The sequence below is a fragment of the Oryctolagus cuniculus genome, chromosome 2 (assembly GCF_051225735.1).
Source record: "Oryctolagus cuniculus isolate XC-2025 breed Fujian yellow rabbit chromosome 2, ASM5122573v1, whole genome shotgun sequence".
Taxonomy (NCBI): Eukaryota; Metazoa; Chordata; class Mammalia; order Lagomorpha; family Leporidae; genus Oryctolagus; species Oryctolagus cuniculus.
The window spans coordinates 102,835,055-102,852,545 of record NC_142868.1 but is presented as its reverse complement, the minus strand read 5'-3'; the positions used below and the strand labels follow the sequence as shown (position 1 = coordinate 102,852,545).

General features: G+C 50.2%; 1 protein-coding gene across 1 annotated transcript; it reads left to right on the top strand.

Annotated features, from left to right (window-relative positions):
* The first annotated feature begins 2,074 nt into the window (after positions 1-2,074).
* LOC127488448 (caytaxin) lies at positions 2,075-7,741 on the top strand. The gene is given in 7 exon segments (XM_089327052.1): positions 2,075-2,260; positions 4,073-4,256; positions 5,979-6,164; positions 6,735-6,836; positions 7,655-7,690; positions 7,693-7,710; positions 7,713-7,741. Coding segments are annotated over 7 exon segments (741 nt in total).
* The last annotated feature ends 9,750 nt before the right edge of the window (positions 7,742-17,491 follow it).

Here is a 17,491-nt window from a genome sequence, read left to right as displayed (position 1 = left end):
GGAACTGGCGCCCTATGGGATGCTGGTGCTGCAGTGCTGGCCCCCCAAATATCTCTTAAGGAAACAAGTAAGAGGGGATGAAAAAAGCATTCCCTGCCTCTACCTTCAGGCTGAGCCAGCAGTGCTGGGAGAGGAGGCCCTGGTTGCTGACTCGGCAGAGCCCCGCAGCTGGGATCTAAATGACCCAGCACAGAACCTGGCGCCAGGGATGGGCAGGGGTGGCACGGGCACCTGGAGCCTGAGTGCTGGTGGCAGGTCAAGCGCGAGCCCCGCTGGGAGCTGGCAGGGGTGACCGGTGCGGCCCGGCCCTTGGTTTCACCCCGCAGCCTTCCTTCCAGGCTCTCTGGGTTCCCGTGAATGGAACAACGCTGTCTCCAAGTCCTCCTGTGACTGGGGGTTTATATCCTGTTAGCCTGGTCCATCTGAGAGGCAGAGGCCTCCCATCTGCAGGCCCCAAGCTCCATTTCCTGAGGGGGCAGCGGCCCCAGTACCTGAGCAGTGGAGACTTGAACTCGGCCACCCCACTGGGGACAGGGGCATCCCAGGCGGTGGCCGCACACACGGGTGTCTCGAGCGCTGGGCCACCATGTGTGCCCCCACTCTGATCTGCTTGGGCTGCTCCCCAGGAGACCCCGTGGGACATTTCCTTGTCACACCTCATGGCCGTAGGAGTGTGGAGGAGAACCAGTTAGGGCTGCAGACGGCCCCTTGACTGGCCAGAGGAATGCTGGTCTTCAGGGGGGAAGACACAGGAGCAGGGAGCCCGTCCCCAGTCTCAAAAGGTGGAAGGCATGGGCAGCCTGCACGGCCCCCGCGGTGAGGCCTGTGCGCCTCCAGGTGGGGCCATGTGCGGCCCCTGTGGTCCCTTGCACCTTCTCTCACCTGTGTGTCGGCCGGGGCTCCCCGCGGTCATCACCCCATCTCCTGTGTTTATCTGGCAGCTCGGCCATGGACCCCATGGCTGATGGTGACGCAGCTCTGACACACTTGTCCCTGCACTTGACAGACAAGAACCCAGAGACAGCGGGCGCTCTGCTTAGCAGTTAAGACACTTGCTTTTCTTTCTCCTCCTGAAGATTTGTGTATTTATTTGAAAGGCACAGCTACACAGAGAGAGGGAGAGAAAGAGGTCTTCCATCTGCTGGTTCATTCCCCAAGTGGCGGCAATGGCCAGGGCTGGGCCAGGCCAAAGCCAGGAGCTGGGAGCTCTGTTCGGGTCTCCCATGTGGATGGTAGAGCCCAGCACTTAGGCCGTCCTCCATTGCCTTCCCAGGTACATTAGCAGGGGGCAGGAATGGAAATGGAGCAGCCAGGATGTGAACTGGTGGTGTGACAGGTGGCAGCTTAACCTGCTCTGCCGCCGTGCTGGCCCTAACACCTGCTAGGACATCTGCATTCTAGGTCCCAGTCCTGGATCCCCCTGACTCATCTCCTGGCCGACGCCCACCCTGGGTCCCCTGACTCAGCTCCTAGCTGACGCCCACCCTGGGTCCCCCCTGACTCAGCTCCCAGCTGACACCCACCCTGGATCCCCTGACTCAGCTCCCAGTCAATGCCCACCCTGGCTCCCTGCCACCCGCGGGGGAGCCCACGCAGAACTCTGAGCTTCGGCTCCCTCAGCCTTCCCAGACACCTGGGGGTGACCCAGTGGATCCGAGCTCTGCCTCTCACACTGAGCATGAGCTAAAGAGAACACAAAACTCCAAGAACCAAGGCTGCAGGCCCAGCGCAGAGGATTCCACTTAGATTCCCAAGGGCCTGAGGAGCCTGGCTTTGTCTGGGCCAAAGCTCCCAAGGTTGGGCGCATTTGCAACTCCCAGCCTGTGCACGGGCTCGCTGTGCTCTGCCCCAAGCAGAGAGGCGCTCCGGCCCAACGCTAAGTGCGCTCTGTTCTTGTTTTGTCTGAACGCCCTCTGCAGGACCCCGCCTGGCCACGCCACCCTCCTCTGGCTGGACATTCCGCCGGCACTGCCCGGCCCCAGCCGAGGGCGCAGGCTGCTCCGCGAAGACACAGGGACGGAGTCGCTAGGCAGCGGGGCAGCGGACACGGCCTGTAAGTTTTTGCGCGCCAGGCATGGCTCTGCCGGGACTGGGCCAGCAGATCCCAGAGGCCCTGACAGGAAGGGGGCTGCCCAGCTCTGGGGCCTGCAGGGGAGGGGCCGCTGGGACGTGGCTGCGCATGCTTGAGTCAGTTACTCAGCCTGTCTGCCTCCGCCTGCCCGTTCCTCAGCTGCGAATCACAGGAAGTGAGCTTGTAAGGGTAAAAGAGGTGACACGGGGCTGGCACTCAGGCCAAAGGCTGCTCCCCCAGCCCACAGGCTGCTCCCCTGTCCCACAGTGGAGCCCTTGGGTCTAGTGCCGGGCTATCACTGCTGTCGTCAGCTCCCTGCCAGTCCACACCCTGCGAGGCAGCGGTGACAGTTCAAGTGCCAGTGCCCCTGCCACCTGCACGGGAGACCCGGATGGAGCTCCCAGCTCCCGGCCTCGGCCTGGCCCAGCCCTGGCTACAGGCACTGGAGTGAACCAGTGCGTGAAAGACCCCTCTGTCACTCTGCCTTGCAGAAAGATAAGGTAGGTAAGTGAATGAATACAACTTTAAGGATGTTTAAATCCGTGGACTTAGAACATGCCTGGGCCTCCTTTAATCAGCCGAGGGCCCAGGAGAGAAAGGCCCGACCCCCCGGGGGGGGCTTGCAGGTGGCCTCTCCCTGGGCCTCCACACCCGCGCGCACCCCTAAGACAGGCCCCCCCACAGGGTGAGGACAGTGCATGCTGGGAAAGTGTGTGGGCTGCAGGCCGTTTTGCACCCAAATAATCTTTAAGGCATTTTCAAGACTTTATTAGACTTGAGCAGCCAAGACAGGGAACCCCCACTGCTGGTTCAGTCCCCAGATGGCCACGGCAATGCCCACAGGGGAGCCCTCCCTGCTGCCCTCCAGGACTCGCCCCAGCCTCATGGTGTGGGGTGTGGCTGCCTCAAAGAGGGGGCCCCATGGCAGCCCCTGCCCTGGGCAGGCCCGCAGGCACCATCCGCCCGCAGTCATTCAGCATCAAGTTCAGGCCCCCAAATCCCATCGGAATCAGGGGCGCAAGACTCGGGTTGGATTATCCTGGGCTAGAATTCCTCTCCAGCCAGGGACCACGAAACCGGAGTTACTGCTCCTGGGCGGGCAGCTCCATGCAGAGGGAAGCAACACCCCCCCCACACACACACCCATAACTCCGAAGCCTGGGGGGCAGATGTGTTGGGTTTTAGTTTTCAGGGCGGGTCCCTTAGGTGTGAGGCTTGGGGGTGACCTTCTGGCTCCAATCAGTCCTCACTGCCACATGGCCACTCTGAGGGGTCAGTGCCTCCTGGGCAGGAACGAGACCTCAGTGTCAGGGTCACTGCTGGGCCCTCCCTTGGCCCCTACAAGGAGAGGAGTGACGCTGGCATCACACACACCCAGCTCCCCAAGCCCAGCCTGCTTCCCGCTGAGCTCTGTCTGAGAGGGGGGCTCTGCCTCCTGCCTGTCTCAGCCAGGCAAGGTCTGGGACTCAAGTGACCTCTGGGCAGGATGGTAACCTCCCTACCAGGCCACTCCCGGCTCCACAGTGCTGAGCACATGCACAGAACGGTGACCTGACCATTTTCTGCCAGGATGCACCTCTTACATTTTTCTACGTATTTATTTAAACGGGAGACAGGCAAAGTCAGAGACAGAGACCTCCGCCTGCTAGGTCACTCCCCAGACACCCGCGACGGCCAGGGCCGGGCCAGGCTGAAGCCGGGAGCCAGGAGCTCCATCGAGTCACATGGGTGGTGCAGGGGCCCAGGGTGCGCAAGAACGGGGGCTGGCTGGGGCTGGCTGGATGCAGAGCCGGGACCCGCGGCGCCTTCACCACTGCAGCCAGTGCCCACCAGCTGCCCCGCAGGCATGAGGGGATGGCCACGGCTGCCCCGCCCCGGCCCTGCCACTCTGCCTCCTCTGCCAGGCAGGGCAGTGGGGTGGGGGGAGCGCGAGGGGCCACAGGTCCTGTCGGCCTCTCCCCAGCCCCTCCCGGTGCACTGAACTTCAACTGACCCTACCAGAAACGCAAGACCCTGGTGGCCCCAGAGATCAGCATCTCGCTGGACCAAAGCAAGGGCTCCCCGCTGTCCGACGACTTCCTGGACATGCCCGACAACCTGGACATGAACGTGGACGACATAGAGAGCCCCGACGAGATGGACTCGCTCAAGTTCCTGGACAACGGCAATGAGCTGGAGTGGGAAGGTAAGGGCCTCTGGGCTGTCCCAGTCTTGGCCACAGGTGCGGGGTGCGGGATCCGCGGGGGCCACGGAATGGTGCAGGGTTCACGCGCCCCTGCACCTGTTGCCACCGCGCGGGTCTTCCCCGAGATCCTCGAAGGGGACCGCGGCCCGCGGCCTGCCTGGCTTTTTGAGCGCTTTCTCTGGGCGCTGGGGATGCGGGGGGACACGGCGGGGACGTGGCGGGAGGTGACACAGCTCCGCCCACGGGCGTGGGCAGCCATGACACTGAGGGCAGGGCGTGGGTGTGGCTGGCACGGAGCAGGGGGCAGGGACGCTGCTCCAATCCTAGGGAGCCCAGGACGACCTGGCCCCTTGTCCACACTGCCCGGGGGGCAGAAGCTCCGGCCAGGGTAACCGAGTGGGGTCCTTGGAAAGGATGCCCGTCACAGGCCTGGGGGATGGCAAGGGGTGGAATGGCCAGGCAGGAGCTAGGGGAGAGGGAGGCAGGCGCTGGTCTCACAGCCCCAGTGGCCACAGCGAGGGCTCTGGCGGGAGACGCGGAGCAGGATCGGCCAGGTCTGATGTCCATGTGTGTGGGGCAATCTCACGGTCACGGCCAGGGAGGAGCGGGCAGGTGGGGGCGGGGCCCAGGGAGGAGCTGGCAGGTGAGGGCGGGTGGGGGCCCAGGGAGGAAGCAGGAGGGACTTCGCTCCAGGATTTCGGAGAGCAGTAAACAGATCTGCTCTGGCACTCGCACTCTTCCTAGGTTTTCATTTGCTTTTCTGATTTATTTGAAACGCAAAGTCAGAGAGAGAGAGAGAGCGAGCAAGCGCGCTCCCATCCGCTGGGTCACTCCCCACATGGCCACAACGGTCTCCCACGCGGGTGCAGGGCCCCCCGGCACTTGAGCCCTCACCGCTGCCCCCAGGGTGCGCATGGGCAGGGAGCTGGATCCGAATCCAGTCTGACCCAGGATGCCCCTGTCTCAATCTCCTCACCAAACGCGGGTCCCGAGGTCCCCACTGGACGCGGCCCCCAGCAGAGCGAGGACGGCGCCCGGCGCTCAGCGGCCGAGCCTAGCCCAAGAGCCCGAGAGCCCTAAAGCCCGGGGCGGGAGCGCTGTGTGCGGGACTTCAGGGTAGGGCAGGCCAGGAGGGCGCCCGCTTCCCCCATCAGATCCTGGGTCCCTCCCCAGCTCTGCTCCAGACTCAGCCTGCAGGGGTGGCCCAGGTGCTCCCGGCCAGCACCAGAAGACCCAGATGGCGCTCGCGCCCCAGCAGGGCAGATCCAGGGGACCCGGATGGCGCTCCCGCCCCAGCACAGTAGGCCTGGGGGACCTGGATGGTGCTCGTGCCCCAGCACGGCAGGCCTGGGGGCCTGGATGGTGCTCCCGCCCTAGCATGGCAGGCCTGGGGAGTGACCGGAAGGGAGCTGGGTCTGACTCCCATGGCACAGCTGTGGACCCCAGTTCCCCCACTGCTGTCAGCAAGGTGGCTCTGCCGAGGGGTAGGGGATATGGAGTAGCACACCGTGAACCCCCAGGCCCTCTGGCTGCTCGCGTCAGTTAAGGGGCAAGAGACCCAGGAAGTGTTAGGAGTCAAATGTCCGGGAGGCGCAATCTCGGAAGGCTTTCTGGAGGAGTTGGCACTTGAGCCAGGTCCTGTCAGGGCACAGGCGGCCAGGTTGGGAGAAGGAAGGCAGCCGCGAGAGGCCAGCGCGTCCATCTCAGGGGTGCTGCTTCCAAATGACACCCCGGTGGCCCCCGCCAAGAACATGCCTGGGGACAGCGCGGACCTGTTTGGGGACGGCGTGGCAGAGGACAGCGGTGTGGCCAACGGGCGCCTGTGGCTCATGGTCATCATCGGGGAGCAGGAGCACCGCATGGACCTGCACATGATCCAGCCGCACATGAAGGTGGTCACGCACGGAGGTGAGGCCCCCGGGGACCCGTGCTCACCCACGGAGGTTGACCCCTGTACCCGTAGTCACCTCGGAGGTCGGACCCCCACCATACCCGTGGTCACCCTGGAGGTCGGACCCCTGTACCCGTGGTCACCCCGGAGGGCGGATCCCCCGGTACCCATGGTCACCCCGGAGGTCACCCCTCCTGTACCCATGGTCACCCCGGAGGTGGCCCCCCATACCTGTGGTCACCCCGGAGGTCGGACCCCTGTACCCGTGGTCACCCCAGAGGTCGGACCCCTGTACCCGTGGTCACCCCAGAGGTTGACCCCTGTACCCGTGGTCACCCCGGATGTCGGATCCCCCCCGTACCCATGGTCACCCCGGAGGTCACCCCTCCTGTACTCGTGGTCACCCCGGAGGTGGCCCCCCATACCTGTGGTCACCCCGGAGGCCGGATGCCCCCATTACCACGTGGTCACCCCGGAGGTCGGCCCCCTTGCCGGGCCCGGCAGCCCCTCCGTGCCCCACCGCGGCAGAGGGTGGAGCCTGCGTGGCTCCGAGCTCAGAGACGGCCGCCCTCAGCGCCTCTCCCCAGGCAACCACGGCGAGGGCCTCAACGCCATCATCGTCTTCACCTCCTGCTTCCTCCCCGACAGCAGCTGCGCTGACTACCACTGTGTCATGGAGAACCTGTCCTGTGAGCGGGCGGCGGGGCGGGGTGGGCGGGGCAGGGCAGGCGCGGGGCGTGGCTGCTCACCCAGGCTCTCTGTCCTGCTGGCCCCACTCACCAAGCCTGGGCCTTCCCCTGGACCCCTGTCTCGGCAGCCGTCGCCACCACCACACATGTCCATCACCAACACTACCATCACCGTCATCATCACCACAAACACTACCGTGAGCACCAATACTGCCACCCTGATCCCCATCACACGTCTGTCACCACCACCACCACCACCACCACCATCACCATCGCCATCACACGCGGGTCACACCCGTCACCGCCTCCCATGTTGCAGCCACAGGCCAGGTGCCCCCCGCGTCCACACCCGCAGCCGCCCAGACAGGCTCAGTCCCCGGCCCCAGGTCACAGTTTCACGGGGAGGATGAGTGACAGTTGTCCATCACTGTCACTCTCACTCCTGGACCCCCAGAGTTCCACCCAGCACAGGCGGCCAGCGGGGCAGGGACCTCCAGGTAACCCGTGTGCTGAGCTGGGTGGTCATGTCCACCCCCAAGGCTCGCCCAGAGTGGGCCCGAGGGGCTGGAACATGACCCCTGCCCCAGATCCCCCGACCCTTCCCAGAGCCCCCTGACCCTCTCCACAGAGTCCGTAGGCCCCCTCCACCAGAGCCCCCCGACCCTTCCCAGAGACCCCCGCCCCTCCCCAGAGCCCGCGCCTCTCCTTCAAGCCCCACCGCTCGCCCGAGGGGGTACCCCCGATCCCTGAGGCCCACGGGGGAGGCCTGGGCTGGGTGCGGCCGCCCTGAACCTGACCCGCTGCCCCACACAGCTAAGTCAACAGCAGCCTGGTGGCCGAGGACTACATAATCCTGTTCTGAATGGCGCCACACCTGGCGCAGGATGCTGGGCCTCGGCTGGTGAGGGCATGGGCATGGGCGCACTGCCCGGGGTGCTCCACGCTCTGAGCCACCTGGGCCCTCAGCTGCCCTTGGCTTGTAGGAAGCTTTTGTTTTCAAGACATACTACAGCGCAGTTATAATCAAAAGTCTGGTACTGACAAAAATGAAAAAGAAAAAAGAGGTAAAGCAGTAGACCAATGGAACAGAATAGAAACACCTAAAATAAATCCAGGGGCCTCCAACCAACTTAAATTTGACAAAGCAGCTAAAATCAATCCCTGCAGCAAGGTCAGTCTCTACAGCAAATGTTTTGGGACTACTGTGTCTGTACATGCAGAAGTAAAAAATAAGACCCCTACCCTACATCTACACAAAATCCTTCAAAATGGATCAATGTCCTAAACCTAGAGGACTATCAAATTACTAAGGAACATTGGAGAAACTCTGCAAGACATTGGCATAGGGAAACACTTCTTGGAAAAGGCCCTAGAAGCACACACAATCAAAGCCCAAACTGACAAATGGGATTACATCAAGTTGAGAAGCTGTGCACTGCAAAGGAAACACTAAGCAAAGTAAAGAGGCCATTGACAGAATGGGAGAAATTATTTGCAAACTAGGAAAATTATAAAGGATTAACATCCAGAATCTATAAAGAGCTCAATAAACTCAACTACAACAGAACAATCCAGTTAAGAAATGCGCAAATGACTTAAACAGGCATTTTTAAAAGAGGAAATTAAAATGGCCAATAGACACATGAAAAAATTCTCAGGATCACAAGCCATCAGGGAAATGCAAATCAAAACCACAATAAATTTCACCACAACCCAGTTAGAATGAATCTCATACAGAAATCAACAAAAAACAAATGCTGGCAAGTATGTGGGGAAAAGGTACCCTAATCCACTGTTAGTGGTAATGTAATCAATTTTTATTTTATTGGACAGAATTATAAACAGTGAGAGAGAGACAGAGAGAAAGGTCTTCCTTCCATTGGTTCACTCCCCAAATGGCTATAATGGACAGAGCTGCACTGATCCAAAGCCAGGAGCCAGGTGCTTCCTCGTGGTCTCCCATGCAGGTACAGGGGCCCAAGCACCTGGGCTATCCTCCACTGCTTTCCCAGGCCACAGAAGACAGCTGAACTGGAAGAGGAGCAACCAGGACTAGAACTAGCACTCATATGGGATGCTAATGCCACAGACAGGGGAATAGATAGTCTAGTGCACCACTCCAATGTTTTATTCTCAAGAAAAGTGTGATATAGCAAGTAGCTCTGAAATTCCAGCTTCCCAAATTTTCACCAAGACTTAGTGTCACTCAGTGCAAATTTGCTATTTCATGGATGTATTAATTGATCCTTACAAATTAAGCATAATATTTTCTTTCAAATAATTTCCTGCTTAATCCACAAAATGTATGTATACTCTTTTCTAATATTTTTTTTTGCCTAATTTTCTTTTTTTAACTTTTATTTAATGAATATAAATTTCAAAAGTACAGCTTATGGAGTACAATGGCTTCTCCCCCTTACCTTCCCTCCCACCCACAACCCTCCCCTTTCCCTCTCCCTCTCCCCTTCCATTCACATCAAGATTCATTTTCAACTCTCTTTATATACAGAAGATCAGTTTAGTATATATTAAGGAAATATTTCAACAGTTTGCACCCACATAGAAACATAAAGTGAAAAATACTATTTGACTACAAGTTATAACATTAAATCACAATGTACAGCACATCAAGGATAGAGATCGCACATGAGGAGTAAGTGCACAGTGACTCTTGTTGTTGACTTTACCAATTGACACTCTTGTTTATGGCATCAGTAATCTCCCTAGGCTCTAGTCATGAGTTTCCAAGGCTATGGAAGCCTTTTGAGTTTGCTGACTCTGATCATATTTAAACAAGGTCATAGTCAAAGTGGCAGTTCTCTCCTCCCTTCAGAGAAAGGTACTGCCTTCTTTGATGACCTGTTCTTTCCACTGGGATCTCACCCGCAGAGATCTTTCAGTTAGATCATTTTTTTTTTTTTGCCAGAGCATCTTGGCTTTCCATGCCTGAAATACTCTCATGGGCTCTTCAGCCAGATCTGCATGCCTTAAGGGCTGATTCTGAGGCCAGGGTGCTGTTTAGGACATCTACCATTCTATGAGTCTGCTGTGTATCCTGCTTCCCATGTTGGATCATTCTCTCCCTTTTTTATTCTATCAGTTAGTATTTTCAGACACTAGTCTTTTTTATGTGATTCCTTTGACTCTTAGTCCTATCATTAAGATCAATTGTGAACAGAAATTGATCAAATGGACTAGTGAGATGGCATTGGTACATGCCACCTTGTTGGGATTGAATTGGAATCCCCTAGTATGTTTCTAAGTCTACCATTTGTGGCAAGTCAGCTTGAGCATGTCCCGAATTGCACATCTCTTCCCTCTCTTATTCCCACACTTATATTTAACAGGGATCACTTTTCAGTTAAATTTCAACACTTAAGAATAACTGTGTATTAATTACAGAATTCAACCAATATTATTAAGTAGAACAAAAAAAATTCTTAATGTGAATATACGGGATGACAATCATTCAAAATTATCTTTGTCACTGATTTTGTAGATGAGATATCAAACACATATATCCTTTGGTGGCTTAAAGTGTTTCTGAAGTGAAGGTCCCACACAATGTAACAGGAAAGGAATTTGAAAAGGTGTGAGTAAAGAGAAACTAAGGGGTATCCTTATTCATTATCAAGTCAAAAATAAAATCTACTTTTTAAAGTTGTTCAAAACATTTCTATGTCATAGAGTTAGAAATTAGGCCTTGACCATATTATTTGGGTATTTCATGTCAATGGTACCACTTCTCTGGGCCTTAGTTTCATCATGTAAAAATAAATTATACCTAAAGTTTCTATCTTTATAATTTAATTGTTTATTACTTGCTTGTTGTCCTCTGCTAAGCAAGATGTTGCCACTCTACCTTGGATAAAAAAAAGTTATCTTTAAAACTAATATTTGTTGCTATACACAATATTGTGAGAGGTTATTAAATAATATTTAAGGATGAATAGAGCCAAGTAAAGAGTACTCTGAGAAGTAGAAAACTAAATTGGAAATAGAAAAGGTGAAAGAAGATGTTGAAATCATCTTCTGGTAGAGAAATTTTTGAAAATGTATTAATTATGTGGCAAATATTTTTGTTCACAATAGTGAGTCTGCATATTTGATACATGTGGAACAACTCAACACAGAAAACCTTCAAATTCTGCCCTCAAGTATTCCATATAATTTACCACCTTGGTGTATCTTAAGGAAACAGTGAAAGATAATTCTACCAGGTCCATTGAATGTCATGGAATAAATCAAAAGCAGCCATCTTGTGTGTTCATGGAGAATTCATGGATAATTTACCCCATATGACTTTGACCAGGTAACTATATCAAAATTTACCCTTATATAAAATAAAGTAATAGTAGTCCCTGATACTCTGAAAATTCCAGGAGACAACACACAATAAAAGAGAGCCAATACCAGTGTTCTATATTTTGTATATAATTTACAATATGTGCATTGCAAGCATTGATGAATCCACTAACCAAATTACAAATTTAAATGTTACTATACTTTGGAAACCTTTTCCTACCTCTCTGTTACAATTCTTCCCCAGTGGAAGTCACTCTCTTTGATTTTATGATAATCATTCTTTAAGTGGGTTGTTCTCTCCTGCACAGGGAGGCAGCCTGTCAGGTTTCCTCCACCCAACTATAAACATTCTTTAAGTGATATTATTTAATATTTTCCTATTTTGCATTTTGTTTATGAAAAAAAATCACATGGTGCCAAATCCAACTTGCTTCCATAATATACTTTTTAGGATTCATCAGAGTAGACATACGTCTTGTTGATCCACTTTCACTGTGCGGTCTTTACTACATGAATATGTGCTGATTAGTTTGTTCACTCTAATAATGGTGACATTTGGGGCTATTTCCATGGTTTTTTTGATATCATAAAAACACTGTTATGCATATCCTTGTCCATGACTTCTCTGTACCTAACCCAGATTATTGCTAGATTTCTAACTAGAAGTGGAATTGCTCTGATTCATGTAAAGCATCTGTTCACTAACTGATCTCCACCTCTTTGATTTTGACCTCACTCATCCCATTGACTTTAATATCAACTCTGGATATCCCAGAGAACCATCACTAGACTGATCAGGAGAGAGAGAGAGAGACAGAGAAGCTTTTCAGTTTCATTCTCCAAATGCCCTCAAGAGCTGCAGCTGGAGCTGGGCTAGGCCAAAGCCAAGAAGAAGCAACTTCATCCAGGTCTCCTATGTAGATGGCAGCAACCCATGTACTTGGGCCAGTATCTGCTTCTCACAATAAATTATCAGGAACCTGGATTGATGTGTGCATTCTAAGTGTCAGCTTAACCTACTGTGCTATAACACTCACCTTAAGATAACAACTATTTTGCAAGTAACAATACATAATAAGGAACAAAATGAGCCAGGTATTACTAGCTGGAATTGCGCATGCACAATTAACAGCCAAGTGTTATTATGCCCTCCCATAGATATTTATTTAAATTATATTATCTTTCCTTATTTTCTCTAGTTTTCTGACTACTATCTCTTAAGCTAAAGGAAATTTGTTTTAGGAAACATCTTGAAAACTACTTTCTCTAGACATGTGTTTATTGCAAAAAAGAAAATTACAAAAGTGAATTCATGAACAAGTAAACATAACTGCTATTTTTATTTAGATTAATTTTAATTTTCTTTTAATAGAACTGATAGAAGGAACAGCAAACATCATTTTAGAAACTTTAAAATACTATTATTATAGTCTACAAGATATCTATATTACTTGATAAATCTTTCTCATAGTTATATTCCTGAAGTAATGCTAGGATTGTGTTGAAGCTAAAGGGGTACACACACTGGGAAGTCTTTTCCTTAATATCAGAGATACTTCATGCCTAATTTGTGGGAGACTAAAGTACCATAAGGGACAACCTGGGTAGGAGATGAGGGGCTTGACTGATGACAATTGTGCTTACTAAACTAAATAAAAAGGATATATTGTTTCTCTTCAGTTAAGAATAAACCTACATATATGGAAAATTGATCCAATGGGCTTATCGAAATCATTGGTATTTTTCCTATGTAATAAAGTTCCCCAAATTACTTGATCTGTGGCCAATATGGTAATCTGAGAGTGTAAAAGTGACATGATCTTGATAATGTGACTTACATTCCCTGTATTCTTAGCTCATGGCTACACATTAGCTGCTGTATGACCAACACACTGTGTTTCAGGAAGGAATAAGGAAAATGATTTTGCAGCATAAGCTTCCTCCATTATAATGAACATTCCAAAGAAATTATCTCAATGACTTCCATTTTCACCTTAGTTTTTCAAGAGAATACATCACAACAGAGATTTTTGTTTAAATATTTTGAACTACTGTAATAAACAGGATGTGCTAACAGATACCATGCAAGTCATGTTGACACACAGAAACAAATATAACAAAATTATCATAATTAAATCTGTGTGCTGTATTTAAAAATAAAAAATACAAAAATGAGTTAAAAATAAAAATCAAATATTAACACACTTGAAGGTATTACAATGGAAATTAACATAAAGTCAAGGGCTAAGATCTGATTATAAATGGAAAATAAATGTGTTTGAAAACATACAAACTGAAACAAAGCAAAAAATCAAAATAGATAATGAAAATAAAAATCATTATACTATAGTGTGCATAGTTTTAAGCAAAAATAATTTTCCCATATACAGAGGTGGTGAATTTGGGAGGTTGACAAAGGAATGTGGTGTGATGGGGTTAAGATGCATTAACTTTAATATTCTAATGATTGAAACATTTTTATTTATTTTTAAGCTGTTAATATAGTGAAAAATATCTTCCTTGCTGTTCAATGATGTAAGTATTCACCCTTAAAGGCAGTGCATGATATCACTTCAGTCTCCACTTTCAGAGATATTCCACCCATTTAACCTATACTTTATTGCCTTTTTTTCAGAACCAACAATAGAAGAATAAAGTTACTGGTCTGAATTTTGTTATGGTGTCCAACTGATAAATCTTGAATATAATACTATAAAAGTGCTTTGGTAACTTTGTAAAATCACATGCTGTTACATTTTATATACCATTCTTATTGTTTGAAACATACATTTCCTCTTTTGCCAATTTTATCTTTCTATTTTTCCTTACTACAAGGGAGAGGTCCCTGCCTGGCCCCTTCCCAGATTGGCAGGAAGAAAAATGGCATCATGGCAGTAGGGAGTGTAGTAACTGTGGGTATGGAAGGAAACACAGGTCTAACATTAGCTGTGAGGAAACAGCATGGAACACATTCCATGACAAATGTGCATGTTTCTGTGTCTACCCCATGTGGTCCATGGTGTCTTTCCCTGCTGGCCACCTGTCCCAGCTCTTGTTGTGGGATGGGAGAGGGAGCTGCAGGGATTCTGAGACAGAAGGGCAGCAAGGGGCAGGGGCTGATGGAGGCCTTCAGACAGCTGGGGTGGGCCATACACTCAAATGTGAGGAAACTGGGAGAGAGTTCCCTCAGGACTTTGCCCCAATGTTCCCTGAATATTCAACAAGACTGCTCCTCACCATTGAGCCTCTGAGTCTGAGGAGAGAGAGGGTTGCTGGCTGGGTCTCTCAGAGAGTCTGGCACTTGACAGTGTTTCATGTCAAAAATAAATAATTTACTAAAAAGCAGCTTGCCACACCCATGGTGAGCAAAGCCTCGTGGTGGAAAGGGGATGTCCAGCCAGCTGGGATGGTTAATACCTGTTTTTTCTCCTCCCAGCCCACCCAGGTGCAGCTGTCAGGCCCAACAGGCCTGTGACAACAGCTGTCAGATGAGCATCAGGTAGCAGAGAGCAGGGTGGAATGTTGATGATGAGGGAATCTCCTGATGTGATTTTATGTAAAGGATGACAGTGGCATGTGCTGAGTTTCAGAACATGGGCAGCAACAGCAATATGGTATAAATAGTTCCAAGTCCCCAAAGAAGAGACATGACTGGATGTCTGGGCTCCTCCAGTTAAACGTGGACAGCTGCTATGCAGCAGGAAGGTCAGAGCCTTCATCTGGTTTACAGGGCTGTCGGTCTGTTGAGGGCAGAGGCACTTAGCTCCATAGTGCATTGTGTCAGGATGGACAGGAGTGGGCCCTGTAGATGGCAGGGCTGCTCATAGTAAATTGGATAGTGATTGCTGAGTGGGTACTGGATCCACCACCACCACTGTTTGAGGAGACTAGGACAATCACTGTGCTCCTTATTCAGCCTGTTTAAGAGGCAGTGTCACTGACAATCCCTGCATTGGCAAAAAGAATCAGATCCTTGTGGCCTATGAATGGAGCTGCCACCAGTGGCACCAGTCAGGTAGTGGGTAGAGCACATCCCAGTCATGGCCATCGCATTACTGAGGTTGTAGGAGCTGTCCAAGTTCCATATAGTTTCACATGTGATTCACCATGGGAACCAGGTAGTGTTAAGGCCTCTATGCCTGTGTATCAAAAAAATGGGTTTTTCAAATCCAGGAAGTTCAGGGATTTAGAGCCCATCTTGTCCTGACCATAATATTGATGTCTGTATTTGGGGTCCTGTTGGCAATAAACAGATATGTTGCTGAAAGCATATCTCCAGCCTTGGCAAATTGTGATCACTGTTGCAGGTACCAGAAATGGTAGCAGTGTGTTAAGGGACCTGTCACAGCCATGCAGAGCCACATGGTCGTAATGGAGCCAATAAAAGCAACATAAAACGAGAAGGTCAGATCTCTGAATGAAGCATGTGGAGTTGTATGAGTTCTCCCTGTGAGAATCTCTCTTTGGCTTCTTTTTTTAAGATTACTTATTTGAAAGGCAGAGTTGAGGGAGAGAGAGGGGGAGAGAGAGAGAGAGAGAGAGAGAGAGAGAGAGAATCTTCAATCCATTGCTTCGCTCCCCAAATGAACTCAATGCCTGTAGCTGGGCTTATCTGAAGCCGGGAGCCAGGAGCTTTTTCCATGTCTCTCATGTGGGTGCAGGAGTCCAAGCATCTAGACCAATGTCTTCTGCTTTCCTAGGCCATTTGCAGGGAGCTGAATCAGAAGTGGAGCAACCAGGACTCCAGCCAGCACCCATATGGGATGCAGGCACTGCAGGCGGTGGCTTTACCCACTATGCAAAGGCATTGGCTCATCTCTTTGGATTTTGAGAGATGCCTCTGCCAGCATCTAACTTCCTGCCACAGCCCCTGAAACACACACCAGCCACTGACTGACATCCCACTGCACATGCCACCACCCCAGCTGCCATCTTAAATCCCAGCATAGGCCTCGTGGCCACATGAGTAATGCAGCAGCTTGAGTGTTCTGTATTTATTGAATGGTGCCCTAATAAAATTAGGACATTGCAGGTAATCACTTTGATATGGATCTCAGAAACTGCAGTACACTTGGGTTAGACAGATACAAACTACATTTCTTGGGGAGACAGTTGTGTCAGAGAGGGCCTTCATGGTGGGCCTCAATAATTTATATTCTCCTCCACAATATCTAAGAGTTTCTGATTCCTGTATCATTTCTAATCTGTCATGCTGTAGTATTTGGTATCCCAGTTTACCTTTTTCTCCTTTTTCATCCTTCTATTGTTTCTATCATCTAAATATTCTATAGTAAGAAGGTACTTCTTTTATTTTCATGAAACATATATCAATATGTTTATAATGTGAATATAAATTTTGTTTGTTTTAAGTTTTATTAATATAATGGGAGCAGATCTTACGCATTCCATAGGTACAGTTCCACGAAGACAACCACACTTCCCCTTACTCCTCTGCTCCCCCAACCCTCTCTCATCCTCCCCAAAACCCCTCCCACCCTGCTCCCTTCATCAATTCTTGCAAAGACATAATTTTAATCCAGTGTATATTCAAAGACATAATTTGCCACTAATTAATTATAACATTCAACAAGTAAATTATTATTATTAATTATAATATCCAACAAGAAATATAAACACTAGCTAAAATGACAATCTCAGTTTTCTTTTATGTGTGTTTATTTTCTTGTGGGTAAAATTAGACCTGCTCCCATTAAGATATATTTATATTTATTTACTTTGATTTGTTAAGTTGTCTATATTCTTCCTTGACTTTTCTATCTGATCATTCAGTAGTAACTTTCTGTTTAAATGTCTGTGTCTTCAAATTATTGTCTAAATCTAGAAAGGACTGTCACCTCTCATTGTGTTTTATTTTTAGAAATTCTTCATGCTTATTTTCCCCATGAACTTTAAAATCACCTTATAGAAAATACACACCACAGATGACAATCACCCTCTTCTCATTAGTGATTGAGCATGCAAAAAGCAGAAAAGATTAATTCACTAAATGTCCCTCAGTGTCCTAATCATCTCCATTTTTCTTTAAAATCATCAGAAGCAATTCCAGCATTACCAGCCAACTCCTTCAGACCAGCTCTGTACCCTTTGCTTTCAATGATTTCCCACCTGGCAGAAGCTGTGGCAGATTTTCACCTTGCAGCCTTACACAGTCACACAAACCAGTTCCTTACTGTCAGCATCCTTCTATGCACCACACACACACACACACACACACACACACACACACACACACACAGTGGCTCTGTTCCTCTGTTCCTCTCTCCCTTCAAACATTTCCATTTACCTTTTTTTATTTTGCCTGGCATTAATATTTTACCTTTGCTCACATA